The 18,509-nt window shown below is 32.0% G+C and overlaps 1 protein-coding gene across 1 annotated transcript; it reads right to left on the bottom strand.

Annotated features, from left to right (window-relative positions):
- Window positions 1–6,734: 6,734 nt before the first annotated feature.
- Window positions 6,735–13,405, bottom strand: LOC124841585 (DNAJ heat shock N-terminal domain-containing protein). The gene is made up of 7 exons (XM_047317880.2): window positions 12,672–13,405; window positions 11,766–11,862; window positions 11,518–11,607; window positions 11,261–11,326; window positions 10,592–10,660; window positions 10,323–10,465; window positions 6,735–7,013 (listed from the first exon to the last, which is right to left on the bottom strand). The coding sequence occupies exons 1-6, from the start codon at window positions 13,010–13,012 to the stop codon at window positions 10,328–10,330; spliced, it is 801 nt and encodes a 266-aa protein (XP_047173836.2). The 5' UTR covers window positions 13,013–13,405; the 3' UTR covers window positions 6,735–7,013; window positions 10,323–10,327.
- Between the last annotated feature and the right edge of the window lie 5,104 nt (window positions 13,406–18,509).

Raw genomic sequence — 18,509 nt, 5'->3', positions numbered from 1 at the left:
AGGTGTAGAGTATTTTTGAAATAAAAGAAAATAGTGGGGAGGTGCGGGAGCACTTTGGGTAGTGGAAGGAGCAACACACTTTGGGTAGTGGAAGGAGCAACACTCTTATGTCTTTAGTGGTTAAAAAACTATGCATTACTACAAAACATAGTATGACACCATAATTCAAATATTATATAATTTCTAATCTATATTTTTAATTTTTAATTCACATGTATTTATAATTTCTTAATTAATTTTATAAATTAATAAAACTATTTTTTATAATGATAAATAAAAAACAAAAAATTATAACTCTACACACACAACATATTACCCAACTTAATTTCATAGACAGTTCAAGATAAAAATATAGATTTGTTCACAATTACAATATAAAAATTAAGAAAAGTATAAAGTATTAATAGTTATGATTTTACATCTAAATATCCATAAATAAATAAATAAACACGGTTAAATGTATTGCATTAAATTCAACTCTATAATATACTTCTTTTCAAACTTAAAAAAGACACATCATATGTTATTATTTGTTTTTAGGCTTAATACCTCTTTTGGTCCCTCGAAAAAGAAAGAATGTTCAAATTCGTCCTACCTTTTTTAAAAAGTTAAAAAGGTCCAAACTTATGAAAAAAAATGTTCAAGTTAATCCTTTTTAGTTACGGCGTCAAATTTTCCTCTTAGAGTTGCTTGACACATCAGCTTCATCTTGCACCTCTTAGAGCCACAAACGCCACCGTCAATATCTAAGACCACTACTAAGGCTACTAGCGCATCGAAACCAAAAAACACCATCATCTTCTCCGCCATACCTTCGAAAAAACTCAAAAACAAAACTCAAATTTTGTCTTATGATCTTATTTTGCTCAATAACATTAGGAAATATATAAAAAGGCAGCAAAATTTTGGGCTGAATTACGAGTAGAATTGTTGTCAGACAGTGCCTTCCTAAATGATAAACCTAATTCTAGTCAACTATGGCACTTATACTGGGCAAGCCATCAGGTATTGAAGTTTATGTGGCAGATTAAATCTGTATTTGGATTCTCGTGTTTGTTAACTAATACTCATTGACTATTTTTTATGTTCATTTTCCTTGTAATGTTGTAGCGTTTCTTTAGGCACCTAGGAGAAGAACCCTAAGATTTGTGCTTTTCTTGGAATCGGTGAACGTTTCCTCTAGGGTTTGTTATTGAGGCGCGGAGAATGTCGATGGACCTGCAATTGAAATCGAGTTGTAGTGGATGTAGATCAACAATGGATCTCCACGGAAGCAATCACATGGCCGAGAATCCCTCCAAATGCGTCGATTGTGGTGTCACCCTTACTCACCTGATTCGAGTGCGTTTTGTTTCTGGACCTCGAGAATTGCTGCTTAAATTTGTGGAAGAAAATTACCCTTTGCTAAAAAAACCTGAACTTCTCCCAGGTTTTAGACTTTTTTTTTCTAGATGATTCTCGTTTATTTATATACTGTAATAGGAGAAGATGGAATGAAAGAACTCCAAAAGAAGAGGCACTCTGCAACTCTTGGTGTTTCAGTAAAAGGCAGGGTCAGAAAAGTAGTCAAGTGGCAACCTCCACCAATATCCTCCTTCGAAACTACGGAGATTTAAAGAAACCCAAATCGAGCCTCATCCATAGCCGCCAAGAATCTACGAAAACCAAATTCCACATTAACACTAATTACAGGACAGAAAATCTCAAATTAGGAACCCTAATCGCGAGTTCATCACGAATAAAAAACGTTCAATCATCTCGCGAAAATCATCCAACCAAGATTCGCCATCAGCACATCAAATTCTTCGAACTTGTAAGCAAACCCTTCGTCGCTAGTCTTCATCACGCCATCAACATCTGCATCTTCTTTAACATAGAGAAAGCAGTTCCTACCCTCTATCAAAATATCTTTTTTTTAATTTAAATTTTACACGTCATTCAACCTTACACTGCCACGCAATGACATAAACTAGACACGTCATTATGTTTTGTCCAAGGTGGCAGCCGCACCGTTAAAAATTTGACGTCGTAACCAAAAAGGATTAACTTGAACATGTTTTTCATAAGTTGAGACCCTTTTTAACTTTTTAAAAAAGGTAGCACGAATTTGAATATTCTCCCTCTTTCGAGAGACCAAAAGAGGTATTAAGCCTTATTTTTATCAACACGATATTAAGATTAAAACTTGTTTCATAGTATATAAAGTCATTGATGTCATACTAATTAATAGAAGAATAAAAAATGATATTGTAATAATTTATTAAGAGACTATAAAAGAACTTAGAAAAATAATTCTCAAAAAGACTAGTTGAAAAATATAAAAGTAAACAAATATAAAATAAAGATTATTTTATAACAAAAATAGCTTAAAAATATATACACGGACTACTAATTCTAATTAATCAACTAAAATTCAATAAATATATAAATATGTGATAATGTAAACAAAAATTTCAACTAAAGAACTTTGAAAAAAATTATCAAGACAATTTAAAAAATATAAATATAAAAAATATAAAATAAAGTCTATCATATAACAAAAATAGCATGAAAATATACTTAAGTTAGTATTTTCTAGAATAGCATATTATAGGGTATATTAAGAATAACAAAGTATGTTAACAGTTCGAATAGGAATTCAATTTTCACATGTAACTAAGACTTGGATGTTTATGACCAAAGCTTTATAAAAAAATAAAAAATCATATAAGTATTGTAAATATACATCTTAGATTCAATATATAATTAAGAGTTTGATTACTTTTTGGTGCGTTCTTTAAGCTATCTTAGCAGAGTCTTTCTAATTGATTTTTCAACTTCTTTGCCTTTCTTGAAGTATCCAAAAAAAGTGAGTCAAAAGTACGTATGATATATTTTTCTTTTTCTTATCTTTGTGTCTTGTGAAGCTTGCAAAACATTTTTCTCCCATTTTTTGTCAAAAAATTAAAAAGAAAAGCTAAAAAAATTTGTCACTAATTACTTTTTAACTAGATATAATAAATAAATAAATAAAAACACAAACTTATGCTAGACGAGAAAACAATGCTCGAGATGTTTTCATTTTAGTTTATTCGTCATCAGCCCATCGAAAAAAATAGATTAATAAAAAATATAAATTTGCTAGGAAATATTTCTATATTAAAAATTTGCAAGGGTGCATTTTTTCTCTCAAATTTCTCACTATCGTCACATGATTATTACAAATGAATTAAATGATCTTTTGAAATAACATAAGTTTGGTTAGGATACCTTTAAAATGTTTATCTTTTAAAAGATTTTTTGAACTTAAAATATTTCAAATAAATTCATGAATTTCTAAGATTTAAAATAATTTAACAATTTTTTAGAAAACATTTAAATATTGCAAGCTTGTGGAAAAGTAATAAGACTCAGATGAGAAATAGTATAATTCCTAAACGAATTTTTAAATAAGAAAACACTGTGTTCACTTGATAGAGATGGGAGGAATAAGGATTTGGAAGAGAGTAATTGAATGGATTTGAGGAGATTTAAGAGTGAATTTTTTGTTGTTTATTTGAGTGAATTTTGAGGTAATTGAGAGTGGATTTAGAAGTAAAGTTTCTAAGAATTAGTGTAGGATTTGATTGATCTGATAGATAAAAAAATTGTTTAATAAGTAGAAATTAAAGATTACCAAAATGTCCCTAGTTATTAAAATAATATAAAATGATCATGGTTAATGTTATATTTAGGTTTAATACATCATTTGGTCCCTACTTTTAGGAGTTTGGTTCAAAGTAATCCTACTTTTAAAAACAGTTCAGTAAGACCCCATATTTCGTTAAAAAATGTTCAATCTGGTCCTTTTCGTTCACACCGTTAAAAACATAACGGTGCAAATGTCATAGTGGCATCTCATAATCACCTGGCACACGTTAATAGGTCGACTTAAATGTGTTTTTAATTTTAAAACAAAGGTCTCTGCCACGTGATCATCACCATCTCCAGACAAATCCTAATTTCTATCCACGAAACCCTAGCCGCCGCACCATCCAGCGCCGTCACCGCCATCCTCGCCAGCAGCCGTCCTCTCCAACGCATCACACGCCACCACCAAAGCTATGCGACGAGAACGCGAGAAACCCTAGGTCTCCACGGTTTGCTTGCAGGTCTGATTGTGGTTGTAGGTGGAGGCAAGCAGCAACGCGATTAGTGGTGGAGAAGAGTGATGATTCGTGATATGCAACAATTGATGATTTGGGTGGTGGTTAGTGGTGGACGATTCTGTGGTGGAGATTGGATGACAGTGTTGCGGGCGCGACAACGATTTGGTTGGTGCGAGGGTTAAAATGGTGAAGATTAGTGGTCGCGGCATAGCAAGGGATCGCGTTGGGTGGTGGCGCTAGAACGAAGGTGATGGAGGTGCAACAGAAGGGAAAAGACGCTTTGGTGGTAGCGCGTGATGTGTTGGAGAGGACAATTGCTGGCGAGGATGGCAGTGACAACGCTGGATGGTGCGACAGCTAAGGTTTCTTGGAGAGAAATTAGGGTTTGTTTGGAGATGGTGATGATGAATTGGCATTTGCACTGTTATGATTTTAACGGCGTGAGTGAAAAGAATCGGATTGAACATTTTTTAACGAAATATGGGGTCTTACTGAACTTTTTTAAAAGGTAGGATTACTTTAAACCAAACCCCTAAAATTAGGGACCAAATGATGTATTAAACCTTATATTTAATTGTAGAAATATTTATAAAGAGTAAAAAATTAATGATTAAAATAAATTTAAAAAATGAAAAAAATTATAAATTAGTAAAATAAATTTTTTTAAATGTAATATTTGTTTGTAATAATATTAAAGTATTTATTATAATTTTTAAATATACGAAAAATTAAACTTGAAGTAACTAAGAAAAAAAACCTTATTGCAGCAGCGGTGCACCACTGCTCCTGCTTCACCCCGCAGAACAACGGGGCAAAAGGGCCCAAAAAACACATAAAATAAAACAAGATGGAATGCAAATCTCCCATTTTTGTATCACTCCAAGCATGGCTTAGTTCTCACTTTTCACTCACAAACACTAATCTCTTTTCTGCAATATTATTTCCTCTGCCTTGGTACCAAAGAAAGGACAAATTAAAAAATCGACCTCCGCATCCGACAGCCAGTGGAGGTGGTGGCTGTAGCAGCATCCTTGGGCGAGGGAAGACGACATTTGTTGTCTCTACGGAGAACGATGGAGGAAGCGGCAAGCTCCGGCAGGGGCAAGGGCTGAGGTGTGTCGGGGGAAGGGAAGGGTGGTGAATCGTCATTATGCCACCTGGCGTTGTTCTCGCCATGGCAGGCGCGTTTCTTGGATGAACTACCGAATAGCCACACCTTCCGGCGGTGGTCGGCGCAGGCGGCTGAGGAAGATGAGTGAAGCTTGCTGGAACCGAATAACGTACCCCGGAACTGAATCCAAGCATACACCATGCTGCAACAAAGGCCTGGAACCGAATCCCACAAAATTGTAACCGATTACTCAGCCCAGAACCGAATACAACGTTTAGCTCAATTTCTTCTGCGCAGTGAAACCAGATACAACATTTCTGGAACCGATTATACAGTTTGGAATCGAATAGCGTAATTTTTTAGGTGATATACGAAGGGCAAACATGACAATGCCTTCAATTCACCCCAAATAAGAACGAGTGATAGAAAAATGGGATATCTCACAAATCCGTTTGATTCCGTCTTCGCAAATCCTCAAATATGAACACAGTTTTGCCTTCCATTCCTCGCTCCCGAAAATACATAAACAGTAACTCACCCTCAAAGTGAACATCTCAAATATTTGTCCTTTATACAGTAATATCTCCTTGTTCATGCTCAAATTTAAATAGTTAACTTAAAATTATAATATATCTCCTTGTTCATGTTCAAATTTAAATAGTTAACTTAAAATTATAATAGTCATTATCTAATAGTATTTAATATGGAAATTCTTTCATTTGATTTGATGAATTTAAAAATTCATTAGAACATCATTAATGCTTTGTTAGACAGTGGACAAAATTAGTTTTTCAATGGAATTGGTTGAGGTTATCTTTGTATCGACCTTTTCACCGAAGTCAATTAAATTCTCTCTTTCAACATTGACCAAAGCAATATTATTTAGAAAATTTCTCCAATCAAAATTAAAAAAAAAAAATCATAACTTCGAAAAAAAAACAATAACAATAATGCTATCATTAAAAGATAATCGTAAGAGGTGTCTAGTTAATATTAATTGAAAAATAACCTTAACACCAACTAAAAATTTACTTACGTTAATCCTATTATTATTATTATTATTATTATTTATTGTAAAAAAATACGTCAACTAGCATGAGTAAAAAAAAATAGTCTTTGAAGCTTTTATCTTTGATAGGTGTTGCTAACTTCGATTTATGCAAATAAAAAAATTCATGTTTCACATTAATTAAAACAAAACTCATTTCTTTTGCAAAGAAAACAAACTAATTAAATTAAAAAAAATGTTGACCAAAAACAAAAACCCTGATACTGACCAAAACTTAAAAACTAAACAAAATAAGCAGTGCATTTTGTTGATCAAAAGATTTAAAATAAAAGGTAAAAAAACTGTCCACATTCCAGAATGGCCACAACTTCAGAACTGCAATCACCAGATTTTACTTTTAATTCATAACAGTATGATAGCTTGAAGTTTTCACCAACGTGAATTTCAAAACAAAGCTTTTAGCTTAAAGTAGCAGAAACACCAAGAATTCAGGTTGCCATCTTGATATCTATTTTTCCCTTGACTCCAAAAAGTAATTTCAAGGACATATTATGAACACATATGGTAATATACCTAAGATTGGAGAAATCTCAACACTTTCTCCTTTGGTTTATTCCTTAAACACTAACTTCCTACAGTTCCCTGCATATAATATATTTACTTAAAAGCAAAAGCTTTTGCTTCAGATCCTATTTTCTTACTGAAAGCCAATAACTTCCATCAGCATATATTCCTCACCATGTCATGTCTGACCAATTGCTTTTGCCTGAAAAATATACAAAAACACTCACTTGAGAAATGATATCTGATACATAGAAAAACACAGCCAGTAGAGTAAAAAGTACTGTCTTTCAATCATTAACCACCGTGAATGAACTAGTTAAATTCTGCAAAAGACTATCTTAAAGTTATAGTAATGATCATCTTTAATTGGTTGATCAACTTTTAATATACTAACATCAGTGTATTTTCTTAAATTAAAACTTAATTATTGCAATGTATTATTTTACATAATATGTATATTATTTTTAAATTAAATATAATTGTTAATACTTATTCATTTCTCTATTGTTGGGTTTTATTTCTCATATTATTTAAAACATTTAAAATTAAAATTAAGAAAATTTGAAAGATATCTGAAAGGAATAAGAAAAGAAGAAAATAAATAAAATGATATATAGTAAGAATTTATTAGGTAGGAGTGGAATTGTGATAGCTACACCTATCACTGTTGACTTATAAGACAAGAGACACAGACGTTGGCCCCAACAATTAGTCCTTGCATTTCCATGTTCCTAAACAGTCACTTATCTTTGCTTTCATTCCTTCCCTCTTTCCCACCTCATTTCACTTTCTTGCCATTCTTCTACGCACTAACACATATTTGTAAAATTCGGACCATTTCAACCAATTCAACTGTAATTTTTTTTGGCTTTCTTTCATTTCTCTCTCTCGGAGATCCCACATTAACTAAAAATATTGACATTTTTCTAAAAAATTTCACTAGACTTACATTCAAACTGAAACCCTCTGGTGGAGCATCAAACCATGGGTCATCAGATTCAAAGAAATCAATGTCCGAAATTCCAGGCTTTCTTGGCCATTTCAGAGTAACCGAATCATTTTGTAGCATAGCAGCATCTCCATAGTACCTTCCTCTACAGCATCATGTGGCAGAGGCAATATAATAATTCCAGCTTCAGAAACTACACAAGATTCATTGATAGATGAAAAACCCTTTGGAAACCAATTAATATTTAAATAGAGAACTCCTAAAAGAAGCAGTCATTACCAGCATCAGTGACATCTGAGTCTCCAGATGCAACTGCTTCTGATGCTTGGCTTAATTGCAATTGTACAAGCTTCTGCTGATGCTTGACGTGGCATATCCTCATCATCAGCAATATCTACGTTACCTCGTGATTCATATTCTTTTCTAATATCTCCAAATTCTTCAACCTCACAAAGATCATTATTCCCAGCACCATTGATTTTCTTATCCGCCCAAGTAACAGTACGGCTAGGTTCTTTTCACCAGCAGATTTAAGGGAGATTTGAGTTTAGTCTCACACGATCTACCCACTTTTTCTACCTGGAATTTCTCTTTAACATTGTCACGATCAAAATTGGAAGTGGAAGCACCACCATTAGCAGTAACTCTACTTGTCTCCCCTTCACATTGCATTTATTTCCTTGTGGAATTATTGTTTTCCTCATCATATGGTCTTTCTGATATGGAAACAGAATGTGCATCTTTCTTTTTAATAGCTAGATTGGAAGAGGATTTGACCACTGCTTCATATGATTTGGATACTTCCTTCTCTTTTTCTGAGGTACTTAATTTAACACTCTTAAAAGATGAAGACAGATCTTGAATGCTCTCCTCATCTTTCCTGACCATTTTAAGGCCAACCTTTTCTGGTTGCCTGTCTACAGCTGTTGTGTCTGTTTGACCTGGGGATGCTTTTGAAACACTATACCCATCTTATTTTTCTTCACCAGAATTTTCCCATTTTGTTCCAGCTTTTTCTCTCACTTTTCAATGATTCACAAACTGTTTCAGCCATCAACTCAGTCACATGCCTCTTTTTCAATGATACCCCCACACTTGAACTCAACAATGTCCGATAACACACAGCCTACTTTACCTCACAGCTCTAGGACAGGGTATAATCTGGTTTTACAGGTCCAAGGCTGACAATGGACATAAAAATCTGAATAAAAGGCTAAAACAGGGTCAAAAATAGGTGCTAGGGAAAATTTTCCAAGGTAGCCTATATTTGGCAAGTGCCTTAATTCAAGGAGGGCCTAGATCACATTAAGAATGCACATCAAATGATCAGTTATGAAGAGAAATAATGCAAAGCGTAGAATGTCATTTTCATGAATGCACACACAAGAAAAACTCAAGTTCAAATCTCTCAAGGTTCACTTTTGTCAAAACTGTTCTTTGCAAATGATTCATCATGTAAAAATCACTTAATTCAATGTATGGAACTGTACAAACATGACTAAAAATTATCCACTCAAATTAGACACTCTATCTATCATCTACAAATTAAGAGCTAAGCTAGCAAAATGAGAAATGTGCAAATCTGGAAAAATTAGTAAAAACAGAGGTAAAATGTATTCAAGCAACTTTAAAATGACTAAAGAAAGCTAGAAATCAACTCAAAAATTAAATTCTACAATAAACTCAAAATTTCACTACTCAACCTACAAAAACACTCTAAAACTAGGCTAAACAAGCTAAAAGTAAGAACAGAACTAAAACAGAAAGAATACCAGTAAAGAAACTACCTAAGCAAGTCTTAAATGACTAAAGAAAACTAAAGAACACTTCATGACATCAATTCCATTTGAACCGCACACACAAACAGAATTCCAAGCATTTTACACAGATTCATGTTCATGACTATCTAAGAATTATAGTCTTGTTCTTTGATTTGGACCTTGTAAATACCGAGTTTAACATAAGTGAATTAGCTGATAGAATCATTTTCACTATAATAGTCATGCAGACCTGTGCTTGAGTGTGCACACTTTGGGTAGAAAATGAAGATAATAACATCCTTTTGTCAAAATTGAATATATGATGAACGATTTCCAGTTTTATAAATTCAAACAAAAGTTGCACCGGAAGACTTTTCAGACATATTATAAGAGAAGTGAAATAGAAACAAAATGACAAAGGGTTAAGGCCACAAACTTAGCAGAAAAACAGATGCGGAAGGACTGGCAATGGGTTATTCAACTCTTTCTCTTGCGTGATAGGAGTGTAATAGGTGAGAAATAGTAGCCTTTAAATTTCCTGATCAGAAGGGGGGAATTTGTGTTGAGTATGTCTTAAGCAATAACAATTGCTTTTAACTCCCACTTTCAGCTCTTTTTCACTCAATTTGCATTAAAACAGACATTATGGATGAGATGATGGCCATTATCATTTCTTTTCAATTTACCAACTTTTGGTAGGCACAAGCATTATATCCCACGTAACAATTATTCCTTTCAAATATCATTCATCTTCTACAAAGTGTATCCCAATGAATCAAGCAAAAGAAAACGTTGATATTACCTATATCAAAGCTTCTTTATGACTTCATCAATTACACGACTATAGTAAGTCATTCTCCTGATTGCCAATTTTGCTTCCTCAAAATTCTGGTTTTGAAAAGCATGACCTAAGGTATTAGAGCAATTTTGCAGCTTCTCCTGCATCTGGATGACCAATCAAAGGATGACATCAAGAAACAACATGAAGGTAAAAATAATTCAAAATCTACACTAGAACCAATTATGCATTCTCTTAGCAGCATTCAGCCTTGTTGGAGATTTCATGCATACCTGGGAGAGAATGCGATTCAAAGCGTCCCCATTTGTAGCTTCTTCAACTGCTTCCCTGATTTCAAGAATCTGTAGTAAAATTTAGCAATAAATTTTGAAGCCGGATTTTCCTTTAGAAGAAGATGGAAAGATGAGATAAAAGATATTCAATAATTTATACTACTAATCTCACCATACAAATTTCAGAATTCAATTTAAGTTCTGGAAAAACAGAAGCTGAGATATTCCACAGAAAGAACTTAAAAACAATAGCGCGCAGAACAAGCAAGAAAAGAAGAAAACATTTTCCAAGTGATAAAATGCTTATTTCATCCCCTTGAACGTATGCCTAACTGAATTGCACATTTTACACATAAAATTTATGTTATTCTCTTTATAAAGTAAGTCAGTCTTCCAAAAATCGGCACAATCAAGTCCTAAATGGAAATGGGATTCCAAATTCTGAAGAGAAATAACTAAACTAGCCATCAATGACAACACAATTGCCAAACTTCCCATTTACAGATAATGGTCACCAAATGAACCTTGAGTGTGAGAGGTGATTTAACTTCAAAGAGGATAACTATCCACCCATTTTCCAAAGAAATAGCTTCACTTATATTTTAAGTATCATGGAAAGGAATTTAAAAGAAAATTTCACATTGAAAAGCAATAAGGTTCTTTTGTTACCTCTGCCAGTAGTTCTGGATCTGATATTGTCTGCTCTTCATCGATTTCTACTCCATTAAGCTTCAGCTGAAAAGAAATGGCACAGCCTTACATGGTAACACCAACAGAGAAACAATTGAAATTGAACAATATATAACTAACTACATCGATGGAAAGCATAGTTAGATGGCATGTTTGATGTATATGCCCCAATTCAGATAATTTGTTACTGTAATGAAGCATCATCAATTTGGAATCTTTGATGGAAGTATTCTTACCAAGTAAATTCCTCTTGACAAAGGCTTGCTAAGTGTACGGTACGCATCAATAACCCTTGCAGATTGTTCAGCAGCAAAATCTCTTTCTTTCTAACCAATTGAAGGAAAACAAAATCTTTTAGTTTCTCCAAAACCTCATTCAACCTCACTGCCTTCCCCCATCCCCTTAAAACAAAAAGAGTAGAAAGAAAAATCAAATAGAAAAACAAGAACTTAAAATAAGAGAAAAGGATGTCCATAATACCAACCTGAGATTTTGAATGAACTAAATCAGGATGCAGCTTCTTTTGCCACTCTTTGTACTTGAACTCCAAATTCTCACCTTCTTGATCATACTTCCTCTCCCTGTTTAAAATTAAAAAAAAAAAAAGTAAAAAGGATTTTTAACTTCTTAGCTCATCTATAAATTTATAGACAATAATGCATCCATTAAATAAATATATTTTTCTTCCTTCATCCCAAAAACTAAAGCACGCACATTCATAATCCAGCAATGAAACTCCAAAACTTAACTAAGACACGAATATACATTTTATGCTGCAAGAAAATGGATTAAGCAATGAAATACGCTAAAAAAACACACACGGACAATTAATTTCCTGGAATACTAAAGTTTAACTTTTCCTAATTCAGTGTCTCAAAACAGACTGAGGCAACCATATCCCTGGGCATACTTGTTGCTTTCCATTGCAATTGACCAACCAAGGTGAAAACCCAATAAGTTGTCATAAGAAGAAAACTTACATACGCAATTGATTTTTTTTTCTTCGTATTCTTCTAACAGAATTGAAATTTCACCTCCCTGTGCTGTGTTAATATTTAATGCAAACTTTCATTACATAAATTATCAAAATAAAACTCCAATTCGATCGGAGAATGGTATCAGTAGAACAGAAAAGCATCAAAAAACAAGGCGAAAACCAAATCAATTGTTAAGCAATTCCTTAATTTTTTGTCAGAATTGGAATTTCACATCACTGAGCTATGCTAACCTTAATTCAAACTTCTACTACACAAATTATAAAAATAAAAAATAAAACTCTAACTCAGATGGGATAATGGTGTCAACAGAACTAAAAACACCGAACTCAAGAAGAAAACTTTGGAAGCAATTTCAGCACCCAGAAGAAAAAAACAAAGCCCCGGAAGCTTACACCCCAAATATCTCAAAATAGTCAGTGGAACAATCGACGGGTTGAATGCACCGACACGAGTCGCATACGAGGAAAGGTGCGGAATGAGGGGCAGCATGGCAATTCCAGCACCCACTTTGGATTTCCACGGCAGATTTAGAGCAGAAACTTTTCGAGGAAAACCCGGGAGAACAGTTGAAATCGAAGGTGTGAGCGCGGGGAGGAGGATGGTGAGGTGATGCATGATGAAGAAGAGAGAGTTTAATGTGAGGAGGAAAATTGGAAGTGAAGTGCTGAGGAAATGAAGTTAAAGAGCGCCGAAAAAGAAAATAAAAGGGCTTGCAGAGGTTCTTCTTGGACATCGCGTGAGCACAGAGAGGAGATGCAGAAGGAAGGTATAATGTTTGGGGGAGTGAGAAGTGATTTGGGGAAATTGCAGGCGAGAATGATCCTCTCTTAATGGAGAAGATTTGAGGGGATGAAGAGTAAAATTAGAAAATGGTCCTTGTTACACTGTGCCTGTGCGAGAATGGGAGGTGAGAACCATTCTCCCCCCTAACAATCGATTCTGCTGGTTCAGATATGATTGTGGATGCGTTTGGAAGAGGTGGTGGTGGCCGTAGTTGGTTTCGTCATTGGTGCTGCTCTGCTGTGGGGCTGTTATGCGTCGACGTTGGTGGTGAAGGTGCCCTCCTGATGCGTTTGTGGTGGAGGTGCCTGCTGGTGCCCTATGTTGAGGGCCGAAGGAGAGGAAGAATACTTACGAGAAGAATAAACTGCTTAAAAATAATAATTATAACAATATAATACTAATAATAATATAATAATTATATATATATTTTCTTCATTACTATCTTTTAAATTAAATAATTACTTATAATAAAAATATTATTTTTCAGTTTCTTTATTTATAAAATTATTTTATTAATTAAATAATTACTCTTTATAAAAGAATTATTTTTTTTATCATTTTAATAACTATTCTTTTAAATTAAAATAATTATACATAATATTGCTTATAATATTTTTATTTTAATAATTAAAATTTATTTTATTTATAATTTTATCTATAACTATATAAATACTTTTTGTTTTTCCAATTTTACTATTTTAATTATTATTTTTAAGTTTAAATAGTTTGTAAATGTTTAAAAATATACACAATATATTAGTTTAATAATAATATTACACTTAAATTTATATCTCATTTAATTTTTAAAAATAAAATGATAATTATTTAATTTTATTAATTAAAACATATCATTTTATACAAAATTTTAATCACAAATTCATCAAAATCACATCCATTTTCTTTATCCAAACAATCATACTTTCACTTTCAGTTCCTTTTCCTCTCCGATTCATCCAAATCACAATTTTCCTTATCCAAATCACTTTCATTTCCTTTTCCTCTCAAATTTATTCTCTCATATCTATCTTTCAATCAAAACACTTCCTAAAAGAAGAGTTTATTTATTTATGTTAGGAGAAAAAATAGGATGAAAAGTAAATTGTTAAATTAACTTTTTATTACAACTAAGGTGATTTTATTTTTCAATTTCATCTCATTATTTTAAATATTGTAGATTTGGTCTCACTTTAAAAAAAGATTTTTTTATCATATTAATGTTAACTAATTTATAATAACAATAAATAATATAATATATATGATAGAAAAAATGAATCATAAGAAACCGTACAACTTCATGTAGACAATAAGTGAGTATAAGTTTGTCCAAAATTTTAGTGCTACATGGCAGCACATTTTATTGCAGCACTGAAGAGAAAATATTGGATTAAAGGGGGAATATTGTGTAGTTATATAAAAGTATTGTTTTAAATATATTGTCATAAACGATTTCTTATGTTTTTTTTTTTCTCATTTTGTATGTATTGTTGTATTGGTTATGAGTTAGTGAAGTCACTACTGGTCTCTCTATCAATCTCTGTTATCTTTATCAGTGTGTGTTTTCTTGCCATGGTCTCCAACTAGACAAAGCTAAACAAATAAACAGTATATTAAATACAATATGTCTTATTATCAAACAACAAATGTGTTTACATGTATACCATTAAGTCTTAATTTCTCTCGAAAAAGTCTCACTAAACACTAGATTAATAAATATTATATTATATATTTAAATTGATAGAACCATATTATTAATACTGAACAAAATGTTTTAATTAGGGGTATTAAAAATAAAAAGTCGTAAATAGAGGAGTGGGAAATAAATTATCACAAATAAGCAAATTTGTGTGGATGAGCAATATGGTATAAGTACTTGATTTTTTTTTCAATTAGATTAAAAAAAAAGGAATGAGTATGTACATATCTCACGTTCTCGTTCTCGTATATGTTATAATATTCATCTTCGTCCCAATTTCTATTTAAATTATTAAAATATTCATAATCTATTAAGTAATATATATATATACACTACACACTCTCTTTATTTTATTTTTCTTGTTTGATTTGTAATGAAATTCACTTACATCTATAACATATTTTTCTACTCTTTTAATATTTTTATTTTTTGTGTATTTTTTTTTCACATGAGAATATTTAACTCTTATTTTAAGTATTCAATAGTATAAATTTTTCATTTACTAGTAATATAGAAAACTTATCTTCTCTATTATTTTATTATCAATTTTTGTTTAATTTGAATAACTTTTTTATTTTGCTCAAATATTTTTCCTTATCTCTCAACCACTTGATTAAGTTGATATGGCAAAAGTTTTTTAGACCTCTAAGCTATTTTCATTTTATCATACATTTAATTATATATTTATTTTTCTTTGTGCAATTTTATTTAAGGGCCTATCAAATTATTTCTAAGACACATATTTAATATATTTCTTTTATTTTTATATAATTATTTTTATTTTATAATTCATTATCATCTAATTATTTTTATATAATTGTGTAAATAAATTTTATTTATTATAATATAATAATTTAATGTGATTGTTATGAATATTTTTTATTATCATCTAACATATATTGAAGTTTAAAAGAAAAGAGATTTGTGTTAAATTTCAATTGTTGTTAGTTTAATATTTTTTCTTTTATATGATTTTTATTAAGTGGTGTATTATAATCTTTATTAGTGCATAGAAAAAAGACTTCGTTAAAATTTAAAATATAGATGTAAAGAGAAATTTAAAACATTTGTTTTCCTTTTATATTCTTTTAAAAATATTTTTAAATTTTATTAATTTGATTAATGTTTTCAAATTTAATAAATATTTTGGTTCTCATGAAATTTTATGTGGTATACTAATTTGAAATTTATATCATTATAACTTTTTTCTAAATATTTAATATTAAAGAAACGAAAATATCATCGTTTTGATATTGAATATTTGATAATATCATGTTTTTTTCGCAATAATTTTTTATTATTTTATAAATCCTAATTAATAATAATGAAATAGTAAGAAAGTAGGTATAAATATGAGTTTACAATTCACACAAAAAAACAAATTTGCTTTCGAGTTAACTCAAAAGTCATGGGTGAACATGTAAACTCATTCGAGTTCACGAGTTATCTGACAAGTTTGACAACTATGGGTAGAAGTGAATGATGAAAATTTGGTGTTGAACAGAAAGGGAAACATCAGGAAGAGCAATGTAATCTAGTTCCATTGTCAACCATGATTGAAAACGATGTTGTTGGAATAATGCATAGGCAGATATGAGAGGCTAAGCGTGGATAGAAAATATTATGGGAACTACCAATATCCACCAAAATTGTAATCGGAAGGTGATGGATATGACCCAACAACTTAAAAGTATGAGAATAGGGGTGGCCTGAGATGGCTTGGGTGGATAAATGAAAGTGAGATGATTTGTCGGGGTCAAATTGAGTGGAGGGGTTAAGGAGGTCGATGGGGTCAAGTGGTAAGTCCTTGGATAACAACATAAGGAAACATGAAGTGGTGCATTTGTGGTTTGAATATTATTTTTCATCACAGTTGTACCAACTCGACGCTTTTGGATTTGGGTTGAGGTAAGGTTTTTTATTGGAAGGCAATTATTATTATTTGTAGATGGAGGAGCGGTATTGATATTGGAGGTAGTTGTAACACCTCATTTTAGAATGTCACGAGTAAATTATAATAATGCTCTTATACATAAAAAATTACAAAAAATAAAATTTCATAAAACTGATGTAATGAAAAAACCTTAATTTATTTAAATACCAAATAAACGAAAACTTATTCCAATATTGTAAACTTCCAAGTAATACTCCAAAACCATTACATCAAAATTAACTGAAAATATTTAAAACATAAACAAAAAGAAGTTTCCCCAAGCTCTCCCTAGCATATTGCCGCTATACTCATTAGTTGAAATATTTGTAATAACATTTGTTCCTTATAACAACACGAGTTATACGATCATTACAACACACACAAACAATAATAGTGAGCTACTTGAATAATCATCCAATAAAATAACATAATAGTGATTAGTCAACTTATTTATATTTTCAACATGATACACCCAACAAAGTCATCTCAAATGCAAGTCACCCCACCAATAAGCCACAACTAAGAAATTCGAAAATAAGTTTCATTCTTCCGTACTCTACTGTATTAAACATGTTTACCAAAATAGGACACTTGTTCACCAAAATCAGACAGTTTGAGTCATCCTTCATCATAACTTTGGACCTATCTCACTTTCTCCTCAAGGACTTATGAGTAAAAATTTCACTGAGGATTATACTCAACATGAGCTAGAAACCTATGGGAGAGACATCCTTCCTTTTCTATCACCTCGAAAGAAGAAAGGGTAGCACTCAAACCTCATCTCTTCTATTGCCTCTTAAACAAAGAGAACCACCTCTAGCTTTAGGAAGTACCGCAAGAAGACACGATATACACCGCAACAACTTATGATTCATATCTTTAATATCTGATTTGTTTGTTGAGATCTTATTGCAGGAGCTTCCTGAAACTCTCCAAGAATCAAGATTACCACATTTGGAAGAAATTGTCAAAGATTCTTGAAGAATTGAAGTGTTGTCATAGGCTGATCATATCTACACATTCAGGTGTATTTTTTCATATCAAAGTTATCTACAATCAAGGCTGATTGTATCCCTATTGCTATGGACAGGAAGAGGACTTGGTGAAGTTCTTTGACTTAGAGTGGGGTATTTTTAAGGGTGACAGAAAGAGGTTGTTCTTTCTAGGTTGCTATAATTGATTTGGAGTTAGGAAGAAGATTACATTGAGAGGATTGTTCTTTATAAGTCTTGCTTTGTAAGAACTCAATCAATATAGTGGAATCCTTTCAATCTAAGGTTGATTGAAAGAAGACTAGACATAGGTAGTGGGCCGATTATAAAAACTGTGTGAATCTCTTTTTCCCTACACTTTTGCATTGTTTTCATTCTTTATTGATTGCATTCCAAGAATGATCAAAAGATTTAAAAAAAGATTTTTAAAGAACTTCTTTTTAAAAGGGAAACCAATTCACCCCCTCTTGGTTGGGACACTTGCACAGAGAATTTTATAATGATTCAAATCACAAGAATCCTACGTCCAATTGTTAATCCAAATGAAGATTAATGTTCCACTATCACAAAATCAACAAACTGTTACAATCACAAAGAAAAAAAAGTTAAAGGTTTAAAATACCTCTTTTATTACCACTAAGAGACGAAACTCACTTCCCCTGAAGGCTACAAGGGATGAACACCTCCTTCGAATGTTTCACGAAGAATGACCACCTCCTTTTAATCTTCACAAAGGATGACAAACTTCACCCAGCAACAACAACAACACTCAATCACAAACCTAATGAAAGTTCTCACTTTATGTCATTACCAAGTTCTCAAAGTCACA

This window comes from Vigna umbellata, chromosome 1, assembly GCF_029865625.1.
Source record: "Vigna umbellata cultivar VRB3 chromosome 1, Vumbellata_1.0, whole genome shotgun sequence".
NCBI classification, from domain to species: domain Eukaryota; kingdom Viridiplantae; phylum Streptophyta; class Magnoliopsida; order Fabales; family Fabaceae; genus Vigna; species Vigna umbellata.
The sequence above is the reverse complement of the archived record's forward strand: the minus strand, read 5'-3'. Positions and strand labels throughout refer to the sequence as shown.